The 24095-nt window shown below is 42.7% G+C and overlaps 1 protein-coding gene across 1 annotated transcript in view; it reads left to right on the top strand.

The window, feature by feature from the left end:
• Positions 1–23843, top strand: part of LOC109894808 (endoribonuclease Dicer-like) — a 46400-nt gene extending 22557 nt beyond the window's left edge. Inside the window, 18 exon segments of the mRNA XM_031828240.1 lie at positions 27–240; positions 4302–4350; positions 4352–4453; positions 4840–5022; positions 5263–5368; positions 10376–10551; positions 10663–11011; positions 11054–11461; positions 11796–11948; positions 12258–12410; positions 13460–13693; positions 14001–14302; positions 14565–14823; positions 17964–18216; positions 18494–18762; positions 19892–20054; positions 20266–20341; positions 20579–23843. Of these exon segments, the coding sequence (XP_031684100.1) occupies positions 27–240; positions 4302–4350; positions 4352–4453; positions 4840–5022; positions 5263–5368; positions 10376–10551; positions 10663–11011; positions 11054–11461; positions 11796–11948; positions 12258–12410; positions 13460–13693; positions 14001–14302; positions 14565–14823; positions 17964–18216; positions 18494–18762; positions 19892–20054; positions 20266–20341; positions 20579–20744 (3615 nt within the window). The 3' untranslated portion in view covers positions 20745–23843.
• The last annotated feature ends 252 nt before the right edge of the window (positions 23844–24095 follow it).

The raw sequence follows: 24095 nt of genomic DNA on the forward strand, positions 1-24095 counted from the left end.
CCTAACCCCCTCATCCCTCTCCACAGATTCCCCATTTTCCTGTTTACACACGGTCTGGTGAGGTGACCATCTCCATCGAGCTCCAGAAGGCAGGGTTCACCCTGAGTGCTATCCAGCTGAACCTGATCACCAGATTACACCAGTACATCTTCTCTCACATCCTCCGCCTGGAGAAACCTGTTTTGGAGTTCAAACCCACGCAGGCCGACTCAGCCTACTGCGTTCTACCGCTCAATGTTGGTGAGTTAGTCTGCTGTGTGCTACCGCTCAATGTTGGTGACATGTACACTCAGCCTACTGTTAGATACACACAGTCTGTCTCTCAGTGTTGTTGAGTGAGAGCCCAACGTTGCGCACGTACTGTTGGCCTTACTCCATTAGTAAGCCTATGGGTGGGTACCAAATGGCACTCTATTCCCTTTTATAGTGCACTCATTTTGAGCAGGCCACATAGGGATGCGTACTGTGTCAAATAGAGTTGGGCAGTATACACATTTTCATACTCTGTTTAACGGTATTACCAGTAGTGCACACAAGGGGCGAAATGTATTTTAAAATGTGAAAAAGCCCATAAAACGTAATTTGCCAGAATGCTAACAAAATTCTAGCAAGTACTAAGGAATCCCCATAGCAGATGCTAGGTAAGTGCTCTCTAGCGAATGCAAATACTTCGGAGACAGACAGCTCAGCTCATAAAGTTACACAAGTATCTCAAAATGCAGTTTGCAGCACACACAAAATAAATCTTAGACAGGAGGGATCTTAATCCAGGAGGGAATTGTCTCTGCTGCTGCAAGAAGCTTGATCACACAAGCTAACGTTAACCACTTGGCTAATGTTAGCAAGTTAGCAAAACACATCTGGAGAGAATTTATTTGCCACATCTTAGATAGCTACCTTAATAATTATAAGATCTATAGCTGGCAAACATTATTATTGAAATTCATAGAAGTGCAACTTGATCACCTCACTTAAGTTACGCCACAGGAGTGATTCATCTCTCGATGCTCCCATTTTGCTCATTGTGATCCTAAACAAACAAAGGTGACTGTCTCAAGCAGCTGTTTTGGGAAATTATTACTGGTAAGGTTCATAATGAAAGATAATCTAACAGGCAAAATTATTAATGCGATCAGCTTTATATATTACCTAGTGCACAAGTTGACTGCAGGCATTTACAGTTGAAGTCGGAAGTTTACATATACCTTAGAAAAATACATTTAAACTCAGTTTTTTTCATCACATTTCCATTGGGTCAAGTTTACATACACTCAATTAGTATTTGGTAGCATTGCCTTGAAATTGTTTAACTTGGGACAAACATTTTGGGTAGCCTTCCACAATTTTGGCCCATTCCTCCTGACAGAGCTGGTGTAACTGAGTCAGGTTTGTAGCCTCCTTGCTCGCACATGCTTTTTCAGTTCTGCCCACAAATGTTCTATGGGATTGAGGTCAGGGCTGTGTGATGGCCACTCCAACACCTTGACTTTGTTGTCCTTTTTAGCCATTTTGCCACAACTTTGGAAGTATGCTTGGGGTCATTTTCCATTTAGAAGACCCATTCACAACCAAGCTTTAACTTCCTGACGGATGTCTTGAGATGTTGCTTCAATATATCCACATAATTTTCTTTCCTCATGATGCCATCTATTTTGTGAAGTGCACCAGTTCCTCCTGCAGCAAAGCACCCCCACAACATGATGCTGGCACCCCCGTGCTTCACAGTTGGGATGGTGTTCTTTGGCTTGTAAGATGTTCTTCGGCCCCTTTTTCCTCCAAACGTAATGATGGTCATTATGGCCAAACAGTTCTATTTTGGTTTCATCAGACCAGAGGACATTTCTCCAAAAAGTATGATCTTTGTCCCCATGTGCAGTTGCAAACCGTAGTCTGTTTTTTTGATGCCGGTTTTGGAGCAGTGGATTCTTCCTTGCTGAGTGGCCTTTCAGGTTATGTTGATATAGGACTCAGTTTACTGTGGATATAGATACTTTGTAACTGTTTCCTCCAGCGTCTTCACAAGGTCCTTTGCTGTTATTTTGGGATTGATTTGCACTTTTTGCACCAAAGTAAGTTCACCTCTAGGAGACAGAACGCGTCTCCTTCCTGAGCGGTATGACGGCTCCATGGTCCCATGGTGTTTATACTTGCGTACTGTCGTGTCTTTACTATCATTAAATTGAAGACTTTTTATCAAATATTCTCTGTAATTAGTATTACGCAATCAACTGATTAATCATCTAACTGTAATTAACTAGGAAGTCGGGCACCAAGGAAAAATATTCAGATTACAAGGTTATAATTTCCTAATATAACCTTTCAGATATTTTCATATCGGATCCATAGTGTTCTGATTAATTATTTATCTATTTTACCTCACGTTAGTGTCATTCCAAACGTCGTAAATTGTTGGTTATCTGCATGAACCCAGTCTTCACTATGAATCATCCGTACATCAATTGTCTTAAATCATTTATGTATTACTAACTAAGTAATTCACAGAAATGCACAAACAAACAAGGTAAATGTGGTTACAAGAAATTATATGGGGAATGTGCCCTAGTGGGCTAAACCGGCATTGCGGCTTGTTAGACAAAAGGGGAAGTGGGGGTCAACTGAGATGAGACACTACAAAGTTGATAATTATAACATTTGAAATGCTAATCCTTTGCACATGAATGCTCACTCATTCAGGAACAATTGTCATCAATATATATATTTACGCTCAGTTTGTCGTCGGGATCTTTGTTGAAAAGTTTGTTTCTGTTGGAGAGTTTTGTCCTCTCTCTCTCTCTCTCTCTGTCTCTCTGTCTCTCTGTCTCTCTGTCTCTCTCTCTGTGTGTGTTAGAGGGGATAGTTCAGAGGGACATTCATTCGTTTGTCATGGAATGGATGTTTCGGCGGTTGTTGTTCTTCGCGTTCAATGATACCGAATTCCTAGCTGCAGATTAGTATTTAATATCAAAGACTTGTTCTTATTCTGTCGGTATCGATAGTCTAAGAGTTTAACCACGTGGTATGGTTAAAAGATTCAGCAATGGTCTACAACCTTCGTCCTCTCCTAATGGAGAAAAACATGGTCTGGTGATAATTTCTCAAATTTGGGTTTTATTCGGAATTGCAGAGAAGGGCTGTCCCAGGATGCCTGACCCTAACTGGGCTCAGGGGCGGTCCTCTGATTTAGTTAACTCCAATTCCCTTTTTGAGTTTTCCTTCATTAAACAGTCCAAAATCACATTGTAAAATTGTATAAACAGTATGATACTCACTCATTCATCTTATACAACAAGTAGATGTAAACCTCATATCTGAGGCTGTTATATAAACAGCGTTATGGTAATGTGGCCTCACCGTCTCCCATGAGCTTCCCCAAGTTGTAACAAACGGACCAGTTCGTAGCTGGATTCTTCACCGATGTTTTATACTTTCTCCGGAACATGAAATGTGTTCGTACCTCAAGTTCTGTGAGGTGGAAGAAATTCCTTTGTTCTCTATGAAAATTTACTCTGCCTCTTATACTGTGTGGCCATGTGGCAGGGTCTTCTCCTCAGGAATTTACGACCTCTCTCTGACCACAGCAGCTTAGTTGAAGGAGGGAAGGGGGAGGTAGGGAGAGGGGGATGGGGCTTGCTATACCCAAAGAGGGCAACATCATGATAGTACTATTGTTTGTACAGATGAACGTGGTACCTTCAAGCATTTGGAAATGGCTCCCAAGGATGAACCAGACTTATGGATGTCTACAACAAAAAAATCTGAGGTCTTGGCTGATTTCTTTTGATTTTCCCATGATGTCAAGCAAAGAGGCACGGAGTTTGAAGGTAGGCCTTGAAATACATCCACAGGTACACCTCAAATTGACTCAAATGATGTCAATTAGCCTATCAGAAGCTTCTAAAGCCATGGCGTAATTTTATGAAATTTTCTGACCCACTCGAATTGTGATACAGTGAATTATAAGTGAAATAATCTGTCTGTAAACAATTGTTGGAAAAAGTACTTGTGTCATGCACAAAGTAGATGTCCTAACCGACTTGCCAAAACTATAGTTTGTTAACAAGAAACTTGTGTAGTGGTTGAAAAATGAGTTTAAATGACTCCAACATAAGTGTATGTAAACTTCTGACTTTTATAAAAAAGCGGTATTGTAAAATCATACTGAGGGTGTTTCGAAATACCCTGGGATATGCTGTAAATACGGTATACCACCCAACCCTAGTGTCAAATCAGTGAATTTCCAATGTCTGAAAGTATTCATTCACCATGTAAACTTCCATTGTTTACATTTTCTCTTCTTCCAGTTGAGGATTCCATCACTCTAGATTTGGACTTTAAATTCATGGAGGACATAGAAGTCTGAGGCTCGTACTGGCATTCCTACCACCCTGTACACCAAGCAGAACCCCTTCACCTTCAAACTGGAAGACTACCAAGACGCTGTCATCATTCCACGGTAAGCTGCTTGCTTCGCTACATACCCCTCCCTGACTGAGGAGCCAAATAGCTCCCTATATATTGTGCACTCCTTTTGACCAGGGTCCATAGGGAAGAGACTTGATTTAAACAGCATACAATTCATTTGATATGAGCCATAAGATTATACACTGAACAAAAATATCAACGCAACATGTAAAGTGTTGGTCCCATGTTTCATGAGCTGAAATAAAAGATCCCAGAAATGTTCCATACGCACAAAAAACTTTTCTCGTTCAACCGGATATTAGGAATGTGTCCTTCATGGTTTTTTTACACTCAGTGTATATCTTCACTGTTCCATTTTATGCCAACCCTTGACCTCTAATCCCTGACTCTCGCTCTCTCTCTCTCTCTCTCTCTCAGGTATCGTAACTTTGACCAGCCTCACCGTTTCTACGTGGCTGACGTTTACACAGACCTCACACCACTTAGCAAGTTCCCGTCACCGGAGTATGAGACTTTTGCTGAGTACTACAAAACCAAGTACAACCTGGACCTATCCAATGTAAACCAGCCACTATTGGATGTCGACCACACCTCCTCACGGTGAGAGAGAGAGGAGAGGTGGAAGGAGGAGGAAGGACGGAGAGAGAGGAAAATGTATCCTATTCAACTCCATCATCATAAGGATGCCCTTATGAGGTCTCTCAGACCATGGATGGCGGGGGGGAGCACCATCAAAATAAAAAGATATGGGAAGAACACTTTATCTGTACCTTTACACCCATGAAGGTTACTGTATCTTAACTACTGTGTAACTCATCCAGTTCTGACCTCTGCCTGCAGACTGATCCTGTTAACCCCTCGCCACCTGAACCAGAAGGGGAAAGCACTGCCCCTCAGCAGTGCAGAGAAGAGGAAGGCCAAGTGGGAGAGTCTACAGAACAAACAGGTAATCAAGTCTACATACAAAGCCATGGATCCACCTTCCACCATATTTAGAGATGAACCAATGGCTGAAGACTAACTCTGAAGATGGTCTAAAACAGGGTTCCCCAACTGGCGGTCCGTGGGCCGAATTTGGCCCGCTGGTGATTGTGTTTGGCCCCCCATGTTTTCTGAGCAAATAAACATTTTCTTTTCTCGTTTTTTAATTGTTACAAGTAAAAGACTGCACAAACATCAGCAAATCAGCTGCAAGTGAGTCACATTTTGGAAATCTGTTCTAAGTATTCCCACGCATAATATATGATTGTATACAAATGTATGCAAGGTTTAAAATTATTATGTTTTTGCCCTAAAACCACTGTCTTTTATGACCGAAAATAGCTTCTGGATATCAGGACAGTGATTATTCACCTCGTATTGGACAAAGGTTTTTCTTTAACGACGCAAAGGAATTTACTTCAGACACCGGACAATGCCCAAATCCCATTCGCATGAAGAAGAGACAGAGATATCGGGGACTTACAGTACCAGTCAAAAGTTTGGACACATCTACTCATTCAAGGGTTTTGCTTTATTTTTGCTATGTTCTACATTGTAGAATAATAGTGAAGAACAACACATATGGAATAACACATATGGAATCATGTTGTAACCAAAAAAGTTTGTTAAACAAATCCAAATACATTTTATATTTTTATTCAAAGTAGCCACCCTTTGCCTTGATGACATCTTTGCACACTCTTGGCATTCTCTCAACCAGCTTCACCTGGAATGCTTTTCCAACAGTCTTGAATGAGTTCCCACATATGCTGAGCACTTGTTGGCTGCTTTTCCTTCACTCTGCGGTCCAACTCATCCCAATCCATCTCAATTGGGTTGAGGTCGGGTGATTGTGGAGGCCACATCATCTGATTCAGCACTCCATCACATTCCTTCTTGGTTCTATAGCCCTTACACAGCCTGGAGATGTGTTGGGTCATTGTCCTGTTGAAAAACAAATTATAGTCTACTAAGCGCACACCAGATGGGATAGCGTATCGCTGCAGCATACTGTGGTAGCCATGCTGGTTAAGTGTGCATTGAATTCTAAATAAATCCCAGACAGTGTTACCAGCAAAGCACCATCACACCTCCTCCTCCATGCTTCACGGTGGGAACCACACATGCGTAGATCTTCCGTTCACCTACTCTGCGTCTTACAAAGGCAAACTTGGACTCATCAGACCAAAGGACCGATTTCCACTGGTCTAATGTCCATTGCTTGGGTTTTTTGCCCCAAGCAATTCTCTTCTTCTTATTGGTGTCCTTTAGTAGTGGTTTCTTTGCAGCAGTTCGACCATGAAGGCCTGATTCGCACAGGCTCCTCTGAACAATTGATGTTGAGATGTGTCTGTTACTTGAACTCTGAAGTATTTATTTGAGCTGCAATTTCTGAGGCTAACTCTAATGAATGTATCTTCTGCAGCAGAGGTAACTCTGTGTCTTCTTTCCTGGGTTTTTGCCATTATATGGACTTGGTCTTTTACCAAATAGGGCTATCTTCTGTATACCACTCCTACCTTGTCACAACACAACTGATTGGCTCAAATTCATTAAAAAGGAAATCAATTCCACAAATGACCTTTTAACAAGGCACACCTGTTAATTGAAATGCATTCCAGGTGACTACCTCATGAAGGTGGTTGAGAGAATGCCAAGAGTGTGGAAAGCTATCATCAAGGCAATGGGTGGCTACTTTGAAGAAACTCAAATATAAAATATATTTTTATTTGTTTAACACGTTTTTGGTTATTACATGATTCCATGTGTTATTTCATAGTTTTGATGTCTTCACTATTATTCTACAATGTAGAAAATAGTCCAAATAAAGAAAAACCCTTGAATGAGTAGGTGTGTCCAAACTTTTGACTGGTACTCTAGGCGAGTGGGTAATCCGCCTCTTCCATCAGTCCTATTAGTCAATGTGCAATCATTGGATAATAAAATGAATTAGCTCCAATCAAGACTATCCTACGAACGGGACGTTCAAAAACTGTAATATCTTTGTTTCACCGAGTTGTGGCTGAATGACGACATGGATAACTTCAAGCTGGTTTGGTTTTCTGTGCATCGGCAAGATAGAACAGCTGCCTCCGGTAAGACAAGGGGTTGCGGGTTGTGTCTATTTGTAAATAACAGCTGGTGCAGGAAATCTAAAATTAAGGAAGTCTCAAGGTTTTGAATCGCCTCAGGTAAAATATCTCAAAAGCTGCATACCACACTATTTACCAAGAGAGTTTTCATCTATATTCTTTGTAGCTATTTACCACCACAAACCTTTGCTAAGACCGCACTCAACGAGCTGTATAAGGCCATAAGGAAACAAGAAAATGCTCATCCAGAGGCGGCGCTCCTAGTGGCCGGGGACTTTAATGCAGGGAAACTTAAATCTGTTTACCTAATTTCTACAAGCATGTCATATGTGCAAAACTCTAGACCACCTTTACTCCACACGCAGAGATGCCTAGAAAGCTCTCCCTCGCCCTCCATTTGGCAAATTTGACCATAACTATATCCTCCTGGTTCTTGCTTACAAGAGAACTCTAAAGATGGAAGCACCAGTGACTCGCGCAATACGGAAGTGGTCAGATGACGCAGATGCTAAGCTGCAAGACTATTTTGCTAGCACAGACTGAAATATGTTCCGGGATTCATCCAATGGCATTGAGGAGTACACCACATCAGTCACTGGCTCCATCAATAAGTGCATCGATGACGACATCCCCACAGTAACCATACGTTCATATCCCAATCAGAAGCCATGGATTACAGGCAACATCCGCACTGAGCTAAAGGGTAGTGCTGCCGCTTTCAAGGAGCGGGATTCTAACCCAAACGCTTCTAAGAAATTCCGCCATGCCCTTCGACGAACCATCAAACTGGCGAAGCGTCAATACAGGACTAAGATTGAATCGTACTACACCGACTCCGACGCTCGTCGGATTTTGTAAGCTATTACGGACTACAAAGGGAAGCAAGCTGCACAGTGACACAAGCCTACCAGACAAGCTAAATTACTTCTATGCTCACTTCAAGGCAAGCAACACTGAAGCATGCATGAGAGCACCAGCTGTTTTGGACGACTGTGTGTTCACGCTCTCCGTAGCCGATGTGAACAAGACCTTTTAAACAAGTTTACATTCACAAGGCCGCAGGGCTAAATGATTGCCAGGACGTGTATTCTGAGTATGCGCTGACCAACTTGCAAGTGTTTTCACTAATATTTTCAACCTTTCCCTGACTCAGTCTGTAGTACCAACATTTTTCAAGCAGACCAGCATAGTCCCTGTGCCCAAGAACACCAAGGTAACCTGCCTAAATGAGTACCAACCCATAGCACTCACTTTGGTATAGCCATGAAGTGCTTTGAAAGGCTGGTCATGGCTCACACCAACACCATTATCCCAGAAACCCTGGACCTACTCCAATTTGCATACCGCCCCGACAGATCCACAGATGACACAATCTCTATTGTACTCCACACTGCCCTTTCCCACCTGGACAAAAGGAACACCTATGTGAGAATGCTATTCATTGACTACAGCTCAACATTCAAAACCATAGTGCCCTCAAAGCTTATCACTAAGGTACGGACCTTGTGACTAAACACTTCCCTCTGCAACTGGATCCTGGACTTCTTGACAGGCAGCCCCCAGGAAGTAAGGGTAGGTAACAACACATCTGCCATGCTGATCCCCAACACGGGGTCCCCTCAGGGGTGCGTGCTCAGTCCCCTCCTGTACTCCGTGTTCACCAACGACTGCATGGCCAAGCACGACTCCAACACCGTCATTAAGTTTTCCTACAACACAGCAGTGGTAGGCCTTATCACAGACAACGATGAGACAGTTTACAGTGCGGAGGTCAGAGAGCTGGCAGTGTGGTGCCAGGATAACAACCTCTCCCTCAACGCGATCAAGACAAAGGAGATGATCGTGGACTACAGGAAAAGGAGGGCCGTGCATGAACCCATTCTCATCGACGGGGCTGTAGTGGAGCAGGTTGAGAGCTTCAAGTTCCTTGGTGTCCATATCACCAACCAACTATCATGATCCAAACACACCAAGACAGTTGTGAGAGGTCACAACAACACGTGCCCAATTCCCCCTCAAGAGCCTGAACAGATTTGGCATGTGTCCTCAGATCTTCAAAGTTCTACAGCTGCACCATCGAGAGCATCCAGACAGAAGGTAGTATGTATGGCCCAGTACATCACTGGGGTCAAGCTTCCTGCCATCCAGGACCTCTATACCAGGCGGTGTCGAGGAAGGCCCTAAAAATTGCCAAAGACTCCAGCCATCCTAGTCATAAACTGTTCTCTCTCCTACCGCACGGCAAGCAGTACCGGAGCGCCAAGTCCAGGTCCAAAAGGCTTCTTAACAGCTTCTACCCCCAAGCCATAATTCTCCTGAACAGCTAATCAAATGGCTACCTGGACTATTTGCATTGACCCCACCCATACCCCTACCCCCATTTTTACACTGCTGCTACTCTGTTTATTATCTATGCATAGTCACTTTACCTCTACGTACATGTACATAATACCTTAAATACCCCGCACATTGACTATGTACCGGTACCCCCTTTATATAGCTTCACCACTGTTATTGTATTGTTGATCTTTAATTATTTATTTTTTCTCTTTTCGTTTATTTTTTATTGTATTAAATTTTTCTTTAAACAGCATTGTTGGTTAAGTGCTTGTAAGTAAGCATTTCACTGTTGTATTCGGCGTATGTGACAAATAATATTTGATTTGATCCCTGGTCTAGAATCTAGATTAGAGTATTTTGGAGAACCATCTTCTCCTACTTCTAGAAAGATGTTTCCTCCCCTCCACAACTTGGTCCCAGAGCTGTGTGCCATCCACCTCATCCCAGTATCTACTTTATTTCTGAACCTAGCCTACAAACATCTGGAAGGATGTCGAATTTTCTTTCTCTTTTTCCTCCCCTTACCTCTGCCCTTCCAGATCCTGGTCCCAGAGCTGTGTGTCATCCACCCCATCCCAGCCTCTCTGTGGCGGAAGGCTGTGTGTCTCCCCAGCATACTGTACCGCCTCCACTGCCTCCTCACAGCTGAGGAGCTGAGGGCCCAGACAGCCAGCGACGCTGGAGTTGGAGCCCAGACCCTGCCCCTTGACTTCAGGTACATCTGATACATTTTGCTTTGATGACATTTTGAAAAACTATCCCTTTTAATAATTGATTTAATGACTGGCTGTCTAATGACAGCTGGATGGAAGAAGTCCATCGACAGCAAGTCTTTCATCTGTCTGCGTGATGAGGAAGAGTATGATGATGAGGAGGAGGAGGAAGAGGATAGCGGTGATGAGAACTGTAAACATCACGACCAGACTGCAGCCCCTGACCCTGCTGTTGCTCAGCAACCCTGTAGTGAATGTCATGTCTCCTCCCAGCCTGAGAGGGGTGATGTCAGCAAACACCCAGAAGCTGACAGGCCAGAGGAGGAGGAGCCCCAGCAGCCAGACTCTGCCTCCTGCACCAATAACCTCACTAATGGCACTGCTGCCGTCGCCAAAGACGACAGTGACTACGGCGACCACACACACCTTCATGACGGACGTGATAACTCCCATTTCCTCCCGGTTGGCCCTGGTTCACCACTGGAGAGTGAAGAAGTATAAATAACAATGACAACACAAACCACTGCCTCAGTTCTTCCTGTGCAGCTCTTTCCAAGCACAGAGAACCAGAATCTAACCCCAACACGGCCCTGGACCCAGTCTCAGCTTCAGCACCCTCAACCCCGAATCCAGCCTCAGCCCTGGACCCAGCCTCGACCCCCACAGCCTAGCGATGAATGTAAACCAGTGGGGACCACAGAGCTCCGTGAGGGCAATGGACACCACGTGAATCAAGCTACCTCAGACTCCTCCAGCCCAGCAACAGTGACGTGGCCCAAAGGCACCGCTCCCATCACAACCACAGCACTTTTACCTGACTACTCAAAGACCCAGGAGACCAGTTCCACAGGGGGACACACACCTGGCCCCTGCCCCAAGACCCTGGGGCCCAACCCGGGGCTTATCCTTCAGGTAGGGATGGGTTCAACACAAGTTTTTCAGAGTCTGTTCTTTGGTCAATTAATTGATTACCTAATTGAAGTTTTGATTGTTTTAACTAATGAATATGTCCAGCAATTAAAAATATCAGTTAAATGTGTTTTCGATGATCGATTCCCACATTTTTGAATCAATTCGGATGCTCTGAATAGACTAACTGATTAATGTAACTGATCCCCTACCTTCAGGCCCTGAACAAAAAATGTATTACTTCGAAAAATGAAAAAGGCAAGCACTCACTTATAAGTTTCTATTGAATCCTTTTTTTTTTTTTTTTTTTTTTTTTTTTTTTTTAACATTTCTGCAGGCCCTGACCCTATCCAACGCCAGTGATGGCTTCACCCTGGAGCGTCTGGAGATGCTGGGAGACTCGTTCTTGAAGCACGCCATCACCACCTACCTGTTCTGTACTTACCCCGACGCACACGAGGGACGACTCTCCTACATGAGGAGCAAGAAGGTGAGACTGGCAGCGGGTTGGGGGGAATGGAGTTTGCCCTGGATCCCAAATGGCACCCTTTACAGTGCACTACTTTTGACCATGGCCCGCATATCGTCAAAAGTAGTGCTAGCACGAATAGGGTTGAATGTCTGAATGGAATGTTTGTCAATGGAATGCTTTGTGTTTGCCTATTTGCTGTAAGAGAGTTTGTTTTTTAGTTATTGACACATATGCCCATAATTTTGTCATGTTTCATGTATTTCAAGAAAGTATGGATATGATCCATGTGTGAAATGGTGTGAAGTGAATTATTTTCTGTCTTAACAGGTGAACAACTGTAACTTGTCTCGTCTGGGGAAGAAGAAAGGTCTTCCAAGCAGGATGGTAGTGTCCATATTTGATCCGCCGGTCAACTGGCTGCCCCCTGGCTACGTGGTCAACCAGGACGAGAGCAGCGAAGACGAATGGGATAAGGATGAGGTACGTGATGCTCTGTTATTCATGAGACCACCAGAGGGCAGGCTTTCACCTTACTGGTATACTTCAACTGATAGTGTTTCCTCCATATGATACCGAAGGAGATTGTCAATAAATGCACATGGGTAAGCTTTATAAAGAGTACATGAATGATCTCTTGTTATAGTAGCTTTCTCTCTCGTAGTGAACATGTAGACATTCTTATACATTATCCAAATGAATGCTAAATATAAAATGAAATAAATGTAGCATGAATTAGTATGACAGCAGGGTAGTAAACGGTACAGGGTGATAAGGGGTTGTTAGGGAAACTTGGGTATAGCTGGAGACTCTTCCTGGGCTGTTTGGGAGGTGTGTGTGTCTGAGGTATAATGAGGTCAACCACAGTGTTGAATTTTGTTAGGCTGGCAAGTCTGCATTTACTTACCGTGTGTGTGCTCATCGTGTGTGTGTGCGAGAGAGAAAGTGGAGAGTGTATGCATAACACTGTGTGGTGTGTGTGCATAATGTGCTCGGGGCAATGTAATTTTCATTGTCAAGGCCTGGCTGTATTCTGACAAAATTAGATGTCAGTGCCATTAGCATTTAATTAATATGCATTAGAGAATTTCCCACACGGTCAACTTTATGGGTTATTAATTATTATTAATGTAACATTCAGGACGCAGCTTGTCAGATATCGAATTGCATTAGGCCTATGAGTCATTGAGTTGGATAGGCCTGCCTCCCCTCTCACATTCAAAGCCCTCTTAGCTGACCTAATGCTGTGGTGAGAGTGAAACTCTGACACTATAATCTGTGTAAATCCCACTGTGGGGCTTGACCACGGCTTCAGGAGTCAACTACAGGCCTGGAGGCACCACTGGATTAAAGAGACGTTGGGTAATAAGACATTAATACAATCCACATAGTAAATCATCCACTTTTTCTGTCTCCCATTCTCGCTATTCTTCTACCCTCTTCCTTTCGTTGTTTCCCTCTCGCCATCCTCGCACTTACTCCCTTATCTTTCACTCCTCTCTCCCGCCTTCCTTCCTCACTCCTTCTTTCAGACCAAAGAGGACCCCCTGGACAACGGTAGTGCTGGAAAGGAGTTCTGTGAGGATGAGGTGCAGCTCGAGGAGGAGTTGCTGGAGGAGGATGAAGATCTGATGTGGAAGGAGTCTAAAGAAGTCAGCATCGAGGACAACCTGGAGTACTTCCAGGTAGGGAGGAGTTCAGCAAAAGGGGTCTTATATAGTGCACTACTTTTGACCAGGGCCCATATGGCTCTGGTCAAAGAAGTGCACTACTATAGGGAATAGGGTTCCATTTGGGACATAGTTACATTTTTCAGAATTGATTAGGCAAGGTGATGGTTAGTGGTGATTAATCAAAGTTTATTTAAAAAAAGGTTATCTTGGCCAAATATAGTAAGAGGTATGAATGCATACTAGACACATGCTTACTTATCTATTACAGGGGAAAAAAGCTGAATCAAAACACAATCTAGTTTATTTTAAATAATTTGTCTGTCCAGCTATGGAAAACACCACTTACATTTATTTTAATAAAAACAATAATAATAAAAAATGTTTTAAAAAATGTATATAGATGCCCCCCATCACGAATGTATTCATTGCTCTAACTCATCCCTACTACCCGGAGCACATTAAGTTCATCGACAACATGCTCATGAGCTCCGGTGCCTTGGGCAAGAAGATCTCCCTCAGGACCTTACCCGCTGCCCTCGCCACCCCGGCCCCTGGCCCCAGCCCCTCCGCCCACTCCTCCTCCCCTGCAGCCGAGCCCAGCTTCGGGGTGTGGAAACCCCCCAAGAAACCTGGCCCGGTCCCCACCCCCAACTACCCCTCGGAGCCTGGCGGTGGTGGCTCAGCAGATGAGTTTGACTACAGGTGAGTCCCCCACCCCCATACTATGTAAAGTGGAACCTGAGAACCTAGTTGGAAAAGCGCTATATTAATACAATCTATTATGAAGTAATTAAGCCTTGTCTGAACCAGAATGGCCCATAGGGCAGGAGCCGATTTCCTGTTTCTGTAGCTTGAGGCAGCTTTGATGTACAAGTAAACCCCCTGGACACGATGCTAGTCTATCGCAGGGCTAGGTGGATAAGTGCTATATAAATCCATTCAAATTATTATGCATTATTATTAGCTCGTGGGACGCCATGTGTTACTTGGACCCCAGGAAGGCGGGGGAGGAGGATGATTTCGTGGTGGGTTTCTGGAATCCGTCTGAGGAGAACTGTGGGGTGGAGCTGGCAAAACAGTCCATCTCCTACGACCTGCACACGGAGCAGTGCATCGCTGACAAGAGCATCGCTGACTGTGTAGAGGCACTGCTGGGCTGCTACCTCACCAGCTGTGGGGTGAGGGCTGCTCAGATGTTCCTCTGCTCCCTGGGACTCAAGATATATACACCACATTACACCACCTCTATCTAGAATTAACTTTCATGTCCCCAAGGAGTAAATTGTCTTATACACACAGTACTGCTGGATACAAAATATACACTACATTACACACTACATAATACAAGCATTCCATGTTACCCTTGTCATACACATTCTTATATTGCCACATAAATACATACATACACTACATTAACAAAAGTATGTGGACACCTGCTCGACGAACATCTCATTCCAAAATCATGGGCATTAATATGGAGTTGGTCCCCCCTTTGCTGCTATAACAGCCTCCACTCTTCTGGGAAGGCTTTCCACTAGGTGTTGGAACATTGCTGCGGGGACTTGCTTCCATTCAGCCACAAGAGCATTAGTGAGGTCGGGCACTGATGTTGGGCGATTAGGCCTGGCTCGCAGTCTGCATTCCAATTCATCCTAAAGGTGTTCGGTGGGGTTAAGGTCAGGGCTATGTGCAGGCCAGTCAAGTTCTTCCACACCCGCTAACGACAAACCATTTCTGTATGGACCTCGCAATGTACACGGGGGCATTGTCATACTGAAACAAGAAAGGGCCTTCCCCAAACTGTTGCAACAAAGTTGGAAGCACAGAATTGTCTAGAATGTCATTGTATGCTGTAGCGTTAAAATGTCCCCTTCAGCGGAACTAAGGGGCCTAGCCTGAACAATTAAAAACATCCCCAGACGATGCATTCGGGCAGGTAGCGTTCTCCTGGCATCTGCCAAACCCAGATTCTGCCAGATAGTGAAGCGTGATTCATCACTCCAGAGAATGTGTATCCACTGCTCCAGAGTCCAATGGCGGCGAGATTTACACCACTCCAGCCGATGCTTGGTATTGCACATGGTGATCTTAGGCTTGTGTGCGGCTGCTCGGCCATGGAAACCAATTTCATGAAGCTCCCGACGAACAGTTATTGTGCTGACGTTGCTTCCAGAGGCAGTTTGGAACTTGGTAGTGAGTGTTGCCACCGAAGACAAACTATTTTTTACACACTTCAGCACGCAACGTTTCAGTTCTGTGAGCTTGTGTGGCCTACTACTTCATGGCTGAGCCGTTGTTGCTCCTAGACATTTCCACTTCACAATAACAGCACTTACAGTTGATCGGAGCAGCTCTAGCAGGGCAGAAATTTGTCAAACTGACTTGTTGGAAAGATGGCATCCTATGACGGTGCCATGTTGAAAGTCACTGAGCTCTTCAGTAAAGCCATTCTACTGCTAATGTTTGTCTGGAGATGCTTGATTTTGTACACCTGTCAGCAAAGGGTGTGGCTAAAATAGCCGAATCCACTCATTTGAAGGGGTGTCCACATACTTTTGTTTATGTAGTGGACTTATGTGTGTATATATATATATATTTTTAACCATGCTTGTTAAGTGTGCCTTGAATTCTAAATAAATCACTGACAGTGTCACCAGCAAAGCACCCCCACAACATCACACCTCTATACATACATGTGTGTATATATATATATCTGAACCAGAATGGCCCATAGGGCAGGAGCCGATTTCCTGTTTCTGTAGCTTGAGGCAGCTTTGATGTACAAGTAAACCCCCTGGACACGATGCTAGTGTATCGCAGGGCTAGGTGGATAAGTGCTATATAAATCCATAAAATTATATATATATATATATATATATATATATACAGTACCAATCAAACGTTTGGACACCCCTACTCATTCCAGGGTTTTTCTTTACTTTGACCATTTTCTACATTATAGAATAATAGTGAAGACATCAAAACTATGAAATAGCACATATGGAATCATGTAGTAACCAAAGAAGTGTTAAACAAATCTAAATGTATTTTATATTTGAGATTCTTCAAATTAGCCACCCTTTGCCTTGATGACATCTTTGCATACAATTGGCATTCTCTCAACCAGCTTCATGACGTAGTCAGCTGGAATGCATTTCAATTAACAGGTGTGCCTCGGAAATGGCAGCCCAAATAAATGCTTTAGACAAGCAATGAACATTAGACCGGTGGAAATCTGTCCTTGGTCTGATGAGTCCAAATTTGAGATTTTTGTTCCAACCACCGTGTCTTTGTGAGATGCAGAGTAGGTGACCGGATGATCTCTGCATGTGTGGTTCCCACCATGAAGCATGGAGGAAGAGGTGAGATGGTGTGGGGGTGCGTTGCTGGTGACACTGTCAGTGATTTATTTAGAATTCAAGGCACACTTAACAAGCATGGCTACCACAGCATTCTGCAGCGATACGCCATCCCATCTGGTGTGCGCTTAGTGGGTCTATGACCCAAAACACACCACCAGGGTGTGTAATGGCTTTTTGACCAAGAAGGAGAGTGATGGAGTGCTGCATCAGATGACCTGGCCTCCACAATCACCTGACCTCAACCCAATTGAGATGGTTTGGGATGAGTTGGGCCGCAGAGTGAAGGAAAAGCAGCCAACAAGTGCTCAGCATATGTGGGAACTCATTCAAGACTGTTGGAAAAGCGTTCCTCATAAGGCTGGTTGAGAGAACGCCAAGAGTGTGCTTGTCATCAAGGCAAAGGATGGCTATTTTGAGGAATCTGAAATATAAAATATTTTTTTATAATTCTATGTGTTATTTCATAGTTTTGATGTCTTCACTGTTATTCTACAATGTAGAAAATAGTCAAATAAAGAAAAACCCTTGAATGAGTAGGTGTGTCCAAACTTTTGACTGGTACTATGTGAGTATATATATATATATATATATATATATATATATATATATTTACTTATTATTTCATAGTAATTTCCTATTTTTGTGTTGATTGCTACCCAATGTGGACCTGAAAGAGTTAATGGAATATTTTTTCAGTTTTTTGCTTTGGAATTTCCATTTAAAAATCTACAAAACATTGTAACGTCATTATTTCATAACGCGTTTAATGTAAAAAAATATATATATTGAAATCGAAAACTGTGATAATTTTTCAATGATTGTGATTTTATATTTCAATAACAATGTCAACGGATCAAAACAGCTATTACCGGTGGAGAGGAAGTTCTTCCACTGCAATACAAATACTTTTGGGCAGCTGATGCAAGCACACCATTTTTCTTCTGGAAAATTACCCTTTGTAGTTCAATAATAAAATCTTTCTCTATCAATATATCAAACAGGTGTTACCGGTGGAGAGTCAGACTCTGAGGGAGGAGGGCGGAGTCACAGAGGTAGCGAACCTTGACGTCCAATATGGCTGGCTGAAGATCCCGCCCCGCTGCATGTTCGACCACCCGGACGCAGAGCACACCCTCAACCACCTCATCTCCGGCTTTGAGAACTTTGAGAGGAAAATCAGCTACACCTTCCAGAACAAGGCCTACCTGCTGCAGGCGTTCACACATGCCTCCTACCATTATAATATCATTACAGGTTAGAAATATCACAATATTAGGTGAGGACCTAATAATAACACAAGGTGAGGGCCTGTAGTAGCACAGCAACTCAATTGCAATACGATCGTACCTGAGGGGCTGTGATATTACAATACCATTAGCTGAACCATTGTAAAGAAGCAGGAAAACCCCTTTAAATAGTCGATTCCTGCTTGCCTTTAGTATGTCTGCTCAGTGATAAGCTTATTTTGTGTCGGCTTAGTATCACTCCTTCCTGCTCTCTTTCTCGTCCCCGCTCTCTCTCTCTGTCCCAGATTGTTACCAGCGGCTGGAGTTTCTTGGCGATGCAATTTTAGACTACCTCATAACGAAGCACCTTTATGAAGACCCTCGCCAACACTCTCCCGGCGTGCTCACAGACCTGCGCTCGGCACTCGTCAACAACACCATCTTCGCCTCCCTGGCCGTCCAGTATGACTACCACAAGTACTTCAAGGCTGTGTCGCCCGAGCTGTTCCACGTCATCGACGACTTTGTGCAATTCCAGCTGGAGAAGAAGGAGATGCAAGGCATGGACTCTGAGGTGTGTTTACGGTGAGGTGGTCCATCTCCGGGATTTTGAAGTTGGATTATATCTCAAATGGCACCCTATTCCCTATATAGAGCCCATTAGGGCTCTGGTCAAAAGTGGTGCACTATATAGGGAATAGGGTGCCATTTCAGATGCAGCTTTGGTGAAGAAGTTGTTTGTTGTGGTGTATTTATTGGTGCTTTCTGGATGAGAAACAAAAGTTGCATGTGTTTGTTTGTCATAGTGCAATGTACATCTGTTGTATTTCTCTTGTTCTACTGTTCGGAATGTCCGCCCATTCCCAATTTTCCCAGCACACCCCAGTGTATATGTTGACCGAGAACTTTTTGCAGGGACAAAATGATAGCTTTTGGCCTTGTTGATAATTACTAACATTTAAATGTTTTTTTGTGGGACATAATCATGTTTTTTCTGCCCCTAATGCTAATTATTAACAGCCCAAAACATGGGCTGTCAGTTCTTTATGAATCTGTTTTATATTTTGTTGAGTTTTGAGTATTGGAAAGAGAGTTGGATTGGAGTGAGAGCAGTTGGATTTAATTTATTTTGAAATGCCTATCTTGGCAGTGAATCTGGTCTCGTTTGAGCAGTGCTGGTTTTATGCCTAAGGGACAACATTGGATACAGTAAGGGGAAAAACAAATTCAGGAACATTGGTAAATATTTCTCCTTAATAAGCACAACTGGACGACGGGGTCTCCAGAGTGTGCAAGGGTACAGCTGACTAAGTTTTGGGGATTTAATAATACAGTAACAACTTGAATACAGTTCAATACTTCTAATAAACTATTGACGCTTGCCGATTATACATTTGCAAACTTCTATCGATGTAGGCCTATACGTAAAATGAGATGTGTAATAGATATTTTTCTCAGATTACATTTTCAAAGGGAAATGCTAAATTCACTCTATAGCTAACGTTTACTTTTTTCTAAGCGCATTTGTTACTGGATGGATAGGATATGAAATAGGGGACAGTGCTCAGTCAGTTATTAGAAAGAGGCCACACTACAGCACAGACAATCATTTTCTTCCTTTAATCCACTCGAGACAAAATCTTTCTTTTTTTCACCCTAATAAAAACAACTTGTACTTCATCTCTGTTATTCCACCCTTTCAGCTGCGGCGGTCAGAGGAAGACGAGGCGAAAGAGGAGGACATTGAGGTCCCCAAGGCAATGGGAGACATCTTTGAGTCGCTAGCCGGAGCAATTTACATGGATAGCAGGATGTCACTGGAGACTGTGTGGCAAGTGTATTATCCAATGATGAGGCCACTTATAGGTAAGGAGGAGAGAAACGGAGAGAGGGAAACTTCGACCACGTTTTAGATTTCCTCGTTTCTGATTGTTTGATAGTTCATGCAGGGAGGCTTTTAGTTCCACTGATTTGCAAAATGTAAAAGTTCTCATATTTGTCTGTCCCAGCGATACATCATATTGAGGAGGTAAAAAGATGAGGGTTCGTGTTATAACACTTTTCTTTTCCCTGGCAGAGAAATTCTCAGCTAATGTCCCTCGCTCTCCGGTGCGGGAGCTGTTGGAGATGGAGCCAGAGAAGGCCAAGTTCAGGTAAGAAGTTTTTTTTACACTATTTATTTGATGGTTTTAGCTTACATACTTGATTGCAATTAATGTAATCTTTCCGATTATTTTCTATCCCCTCACCCTCTACCCCATATAGATCCTAAAATTACAAATGTTTAATATTTAATATCAGTTTCTAGAATGAACGTTTTTCTGGTTGTGTTGCTAGGATGCCATTGTCCCTCTAGTGTCCTTTATGTAATTCTTTGCCCTCCCCTTCAGCCCTGCAGAGAGGACGTACGACGGGAAGGTCCGTGTGACGGTGGAGGTCGTAGGCAAGGGCAAGTTTAAAGGCGTGGGCCGCAGCTACCGGATCGCCAAGTCTGCCACCGCGCGCCGGGCTCTGCGCAGCCTCAAAGCCAACCAACCTCAGGTCCCGAACAACTGAGTGTCACACGCTAACTAGCTAGCTACTGACGCTAGCAACTGACACTAGCTACCTACAAATGTTACTAGCCGGTAGCCACTGATGCTAGCTACTGACGCTAAACAGTAGTTACCGGTGCTAGCGATTGATGCTAGGTACCAATACAGTGCAACATTAGCCCTGTATCTCCAGCACACAACGGCGAAGCCAGGGAACGTTCTGTAGAGACCTGGGGAAGTCCCAACACAACAAGAGAGCTGATCTGGTCGTAACGGATTTTACGTTGGATGTTTTTTTGCGCAAACACAATCTTTACTTTCCTTCTCTGCTTTGTGTAAATCACAAGAGTGTTTTATTAACATATAGCAAAGTGTTAAAAAGAAGAAAAAAAGGTCAGGTGTCGCTGTTTATTTCAGTTTTTTTAAATGTTTGCTTTGTGTCAGTGAGATATGAGGCTTATGCTTATTATGAGTAGTTTTAGATGGTTCAAATCAAATGTGTAAATTAAAAAAACACTCAACTCCTCAGTCTGTGCACTAGTGCCAGTTTTAAAGTGTTTTTTTAAAACGCTATGGCTAAGAACATGGCAAGCAGAGGCCAGACCACCGACGAAATAGACCATTGGGGCCCACCTCTGTCTGAACTCTCTTGAAATGGTATTCTTAGAATGCGTCTCAAATGGCACCCTTTCCCCTATATACGACCCTATGGGCCCTGGTCAAAAGTAGTGCACTATATAGGGAATAGGGTACCATTAGGAATGCAATATCAGTCATTATTGCACTTATTCCATTACTCTCTGTTGTGTTTAGAATTGTGTGGTTGGATGGACATAAATACTATACGTAACAATATCTATAAATTTACGATGAAATATAAATATTATTTGCCTTACATACTAAGACCCTTCCTCGTATCCTGAAAAAAAAATGATAGAAAGTCAACATACCCAGTTACTGTAATTTAATAATAGATTTTAAACAGCATTTGAGGATGCATGTTAGTGTAGCTTATGTATTAATAACCATGGCAAGTGGATGGCTTATATAAACATTATAAATCCATCAATATATCTAAAGTGAAAGAATGACATAAGTTGGAACTTTAGTTTCAAGTATGTCTTTTGATACTAAGATTGATAATGTTCCTTTTGATGGTCATTTTTTTAGCATTTAGTTCTGTCTCTCTATTGGCTGAGTTGTTTAGCTTTTGAAAATATTATGAAAAAGAAAACATATCACCCAGGTAATATTCTGCAGATTTTGTATGAATAGGATACTTCTGTAAGGCACAGAGCACCTTTTAAGTAGTCTTTAGGACACATAGACAACGTTGTTCTTCAACAGAATTGCGGTTCACACATCCCTTCACGTACCAAAGCTTATGCAGATGTGGCACATGTGAGTTCCTAGGGATATGGATACCAGCCTTTTTGTTTTATAATTTAGTTCAAACACATTGTGACTACATAGCTTCGTAGACTAAATGTTTCTATTTTCTCTCAAAAATGTAATCTCTTCACTTGAATACCTCAGTTGATTGCATGCAACAACAAAAAATTGCTGCCATGATTTTCTTTCTCTTCATTTTAAGCTTGAATTTTTCATCCTTTTTGCACTGTACCTACAATACCTCTTTATTTGACCTTTGAAATCTCTCAGTTGGGTTGATTGACCTGTTTTAGCAGCCATCAAGCTGTGGAGGTTTTGCTTCGTTGTTGTCATAGTTTTTTCCCTCTCCCCTCTTTTGATTTAATGCTTGAAGATTTGGTGGGGTTAAACCAGAGGGTATTCTCATTCTGCACATGCATAGGCCTAAAGTAATGTGTTTAGTCTCTGTTGAGCATCAATCCTCTTCAAATGACAAATAAATTAATTAGCAATGATCTGACGAGGGTTCCATCTGTACTGTAGCTTGTTGAGGTAAGCCGATTGCACTCTCTCTCTCACCTTGTGTGGCCAGCCCAGTCTTACTGTAGGTTGAAGACTCTTAAGATTCTAGATTCTAAGATAATTTCTCACTCTACTCTCAACTCACTTGAAAATGGCATTCCTCACAGCTGTTTCATTCCTTAAACTGTTACACCCGTGTTGTCCTAAAACAGTGGGTGTGCAACAAACGTAATTAAGCTCTTTCAAATTATTAACTTAGTAGTGCCCAAAGTGAATGAATGAATTAGGAGGTTTGTGGTGCATTTTATGGTGTTATATTTCATATATATATATCATGTATGCTTTCGACGATTTCTGTCAGTATGGCAAATGTATGGCTAAGTCATAAAATCCTACCGTAGGTATACTACCTCAGAAGACACTGCACTCTGATCATTGCCAGTCACAATGTCTTGTTTAAATATATATATCAATACAAATGAACTGTTTTTTTCTGGACACAACTGCAATTTGACAAATATCTATTGCAGGGACATATATACTGTAGTCTTTTTACTGTGATATCCGTACGTTGCCTCTCGAAGGCAACCTTGCCTACAGTAGCTGCAACAAGCCTAGTACTGTTTGTTCATAGTGGGTATGTGTGTATGCATGCAATACTATTACTTAACCTGGTGCCATACAATGGAATTTGGTTTCTGAACTTTGGAATACCCATGTAAATATGCTACATTTATACATTATTGATAACAGCATTCAAAAGTTGCATGTGTATGTGACTAGAAGGAAGGCTTAACTAAACTACAGTGGTGTATATTATATTATAACGTTATTATATATATTCATATTCTGACAGTTTGTTTTATAACATATCATTTGACATCAGATGCCATCGTTTAGAGTGCAATCTGGATTTACGCTCTCAAGCAGCAGTAGTGTGACCCCGTTAAGCATTCGTTAAGTAGTGAAATTTGGTCTAAGGTGTACATTGGTTCCAAGGAGGGGGACTTCATCATAATAAGCATCAAGTATCGGACTGGAGATTGGAGCTTCAGGCACTACCAGGCACACTGTCTCTCCAACACTCAGTCAGTCTAAAGAACTGCAGCTAATGTAACATTCATCTATATATGTTTTGGTTCTGTGTTCCGGAATTTCAATGCGTGCGTGCACACACACAAATGTTTTATTTGGGGGCCATGACTTTAAAATAATATGACATCACTCACATGGTGCCACACCCATTGTCTTTTTTTTCACTGATGAATATACACAATTAAGAAATTATCATTCAAGCCAGATGTTGCAGCATGATCAATTTCCAACCTGAGTGTTGTATTGGTAAAGATGTTTGATGGGAGTGTAGTTATAAGGTAGTCCTCAATCGTTTGCGGACTGGCAACTGATAATTGTTTTTTGTTTGCTTTTTGTACATGTAGCACAATTTAGCATTGCACTTGGGCGCCATACTTTACCTCGT

This window comes from Oncorhynchus kisutch, linkage group LG7, assembly GCF_002021735.2.
Source record: "Oncorhynchus kisutch isolate 150728-3 linkage group LG7, Okis_V2, whole genome shotgun sequence".
Taxonomy (NCBI): Eukaryota; Metazoa; Chordata; class Actinopteri; order Salmoniformes; family Salmonidae; genus Oncorhynchus; species Oncorhynchus kisutch.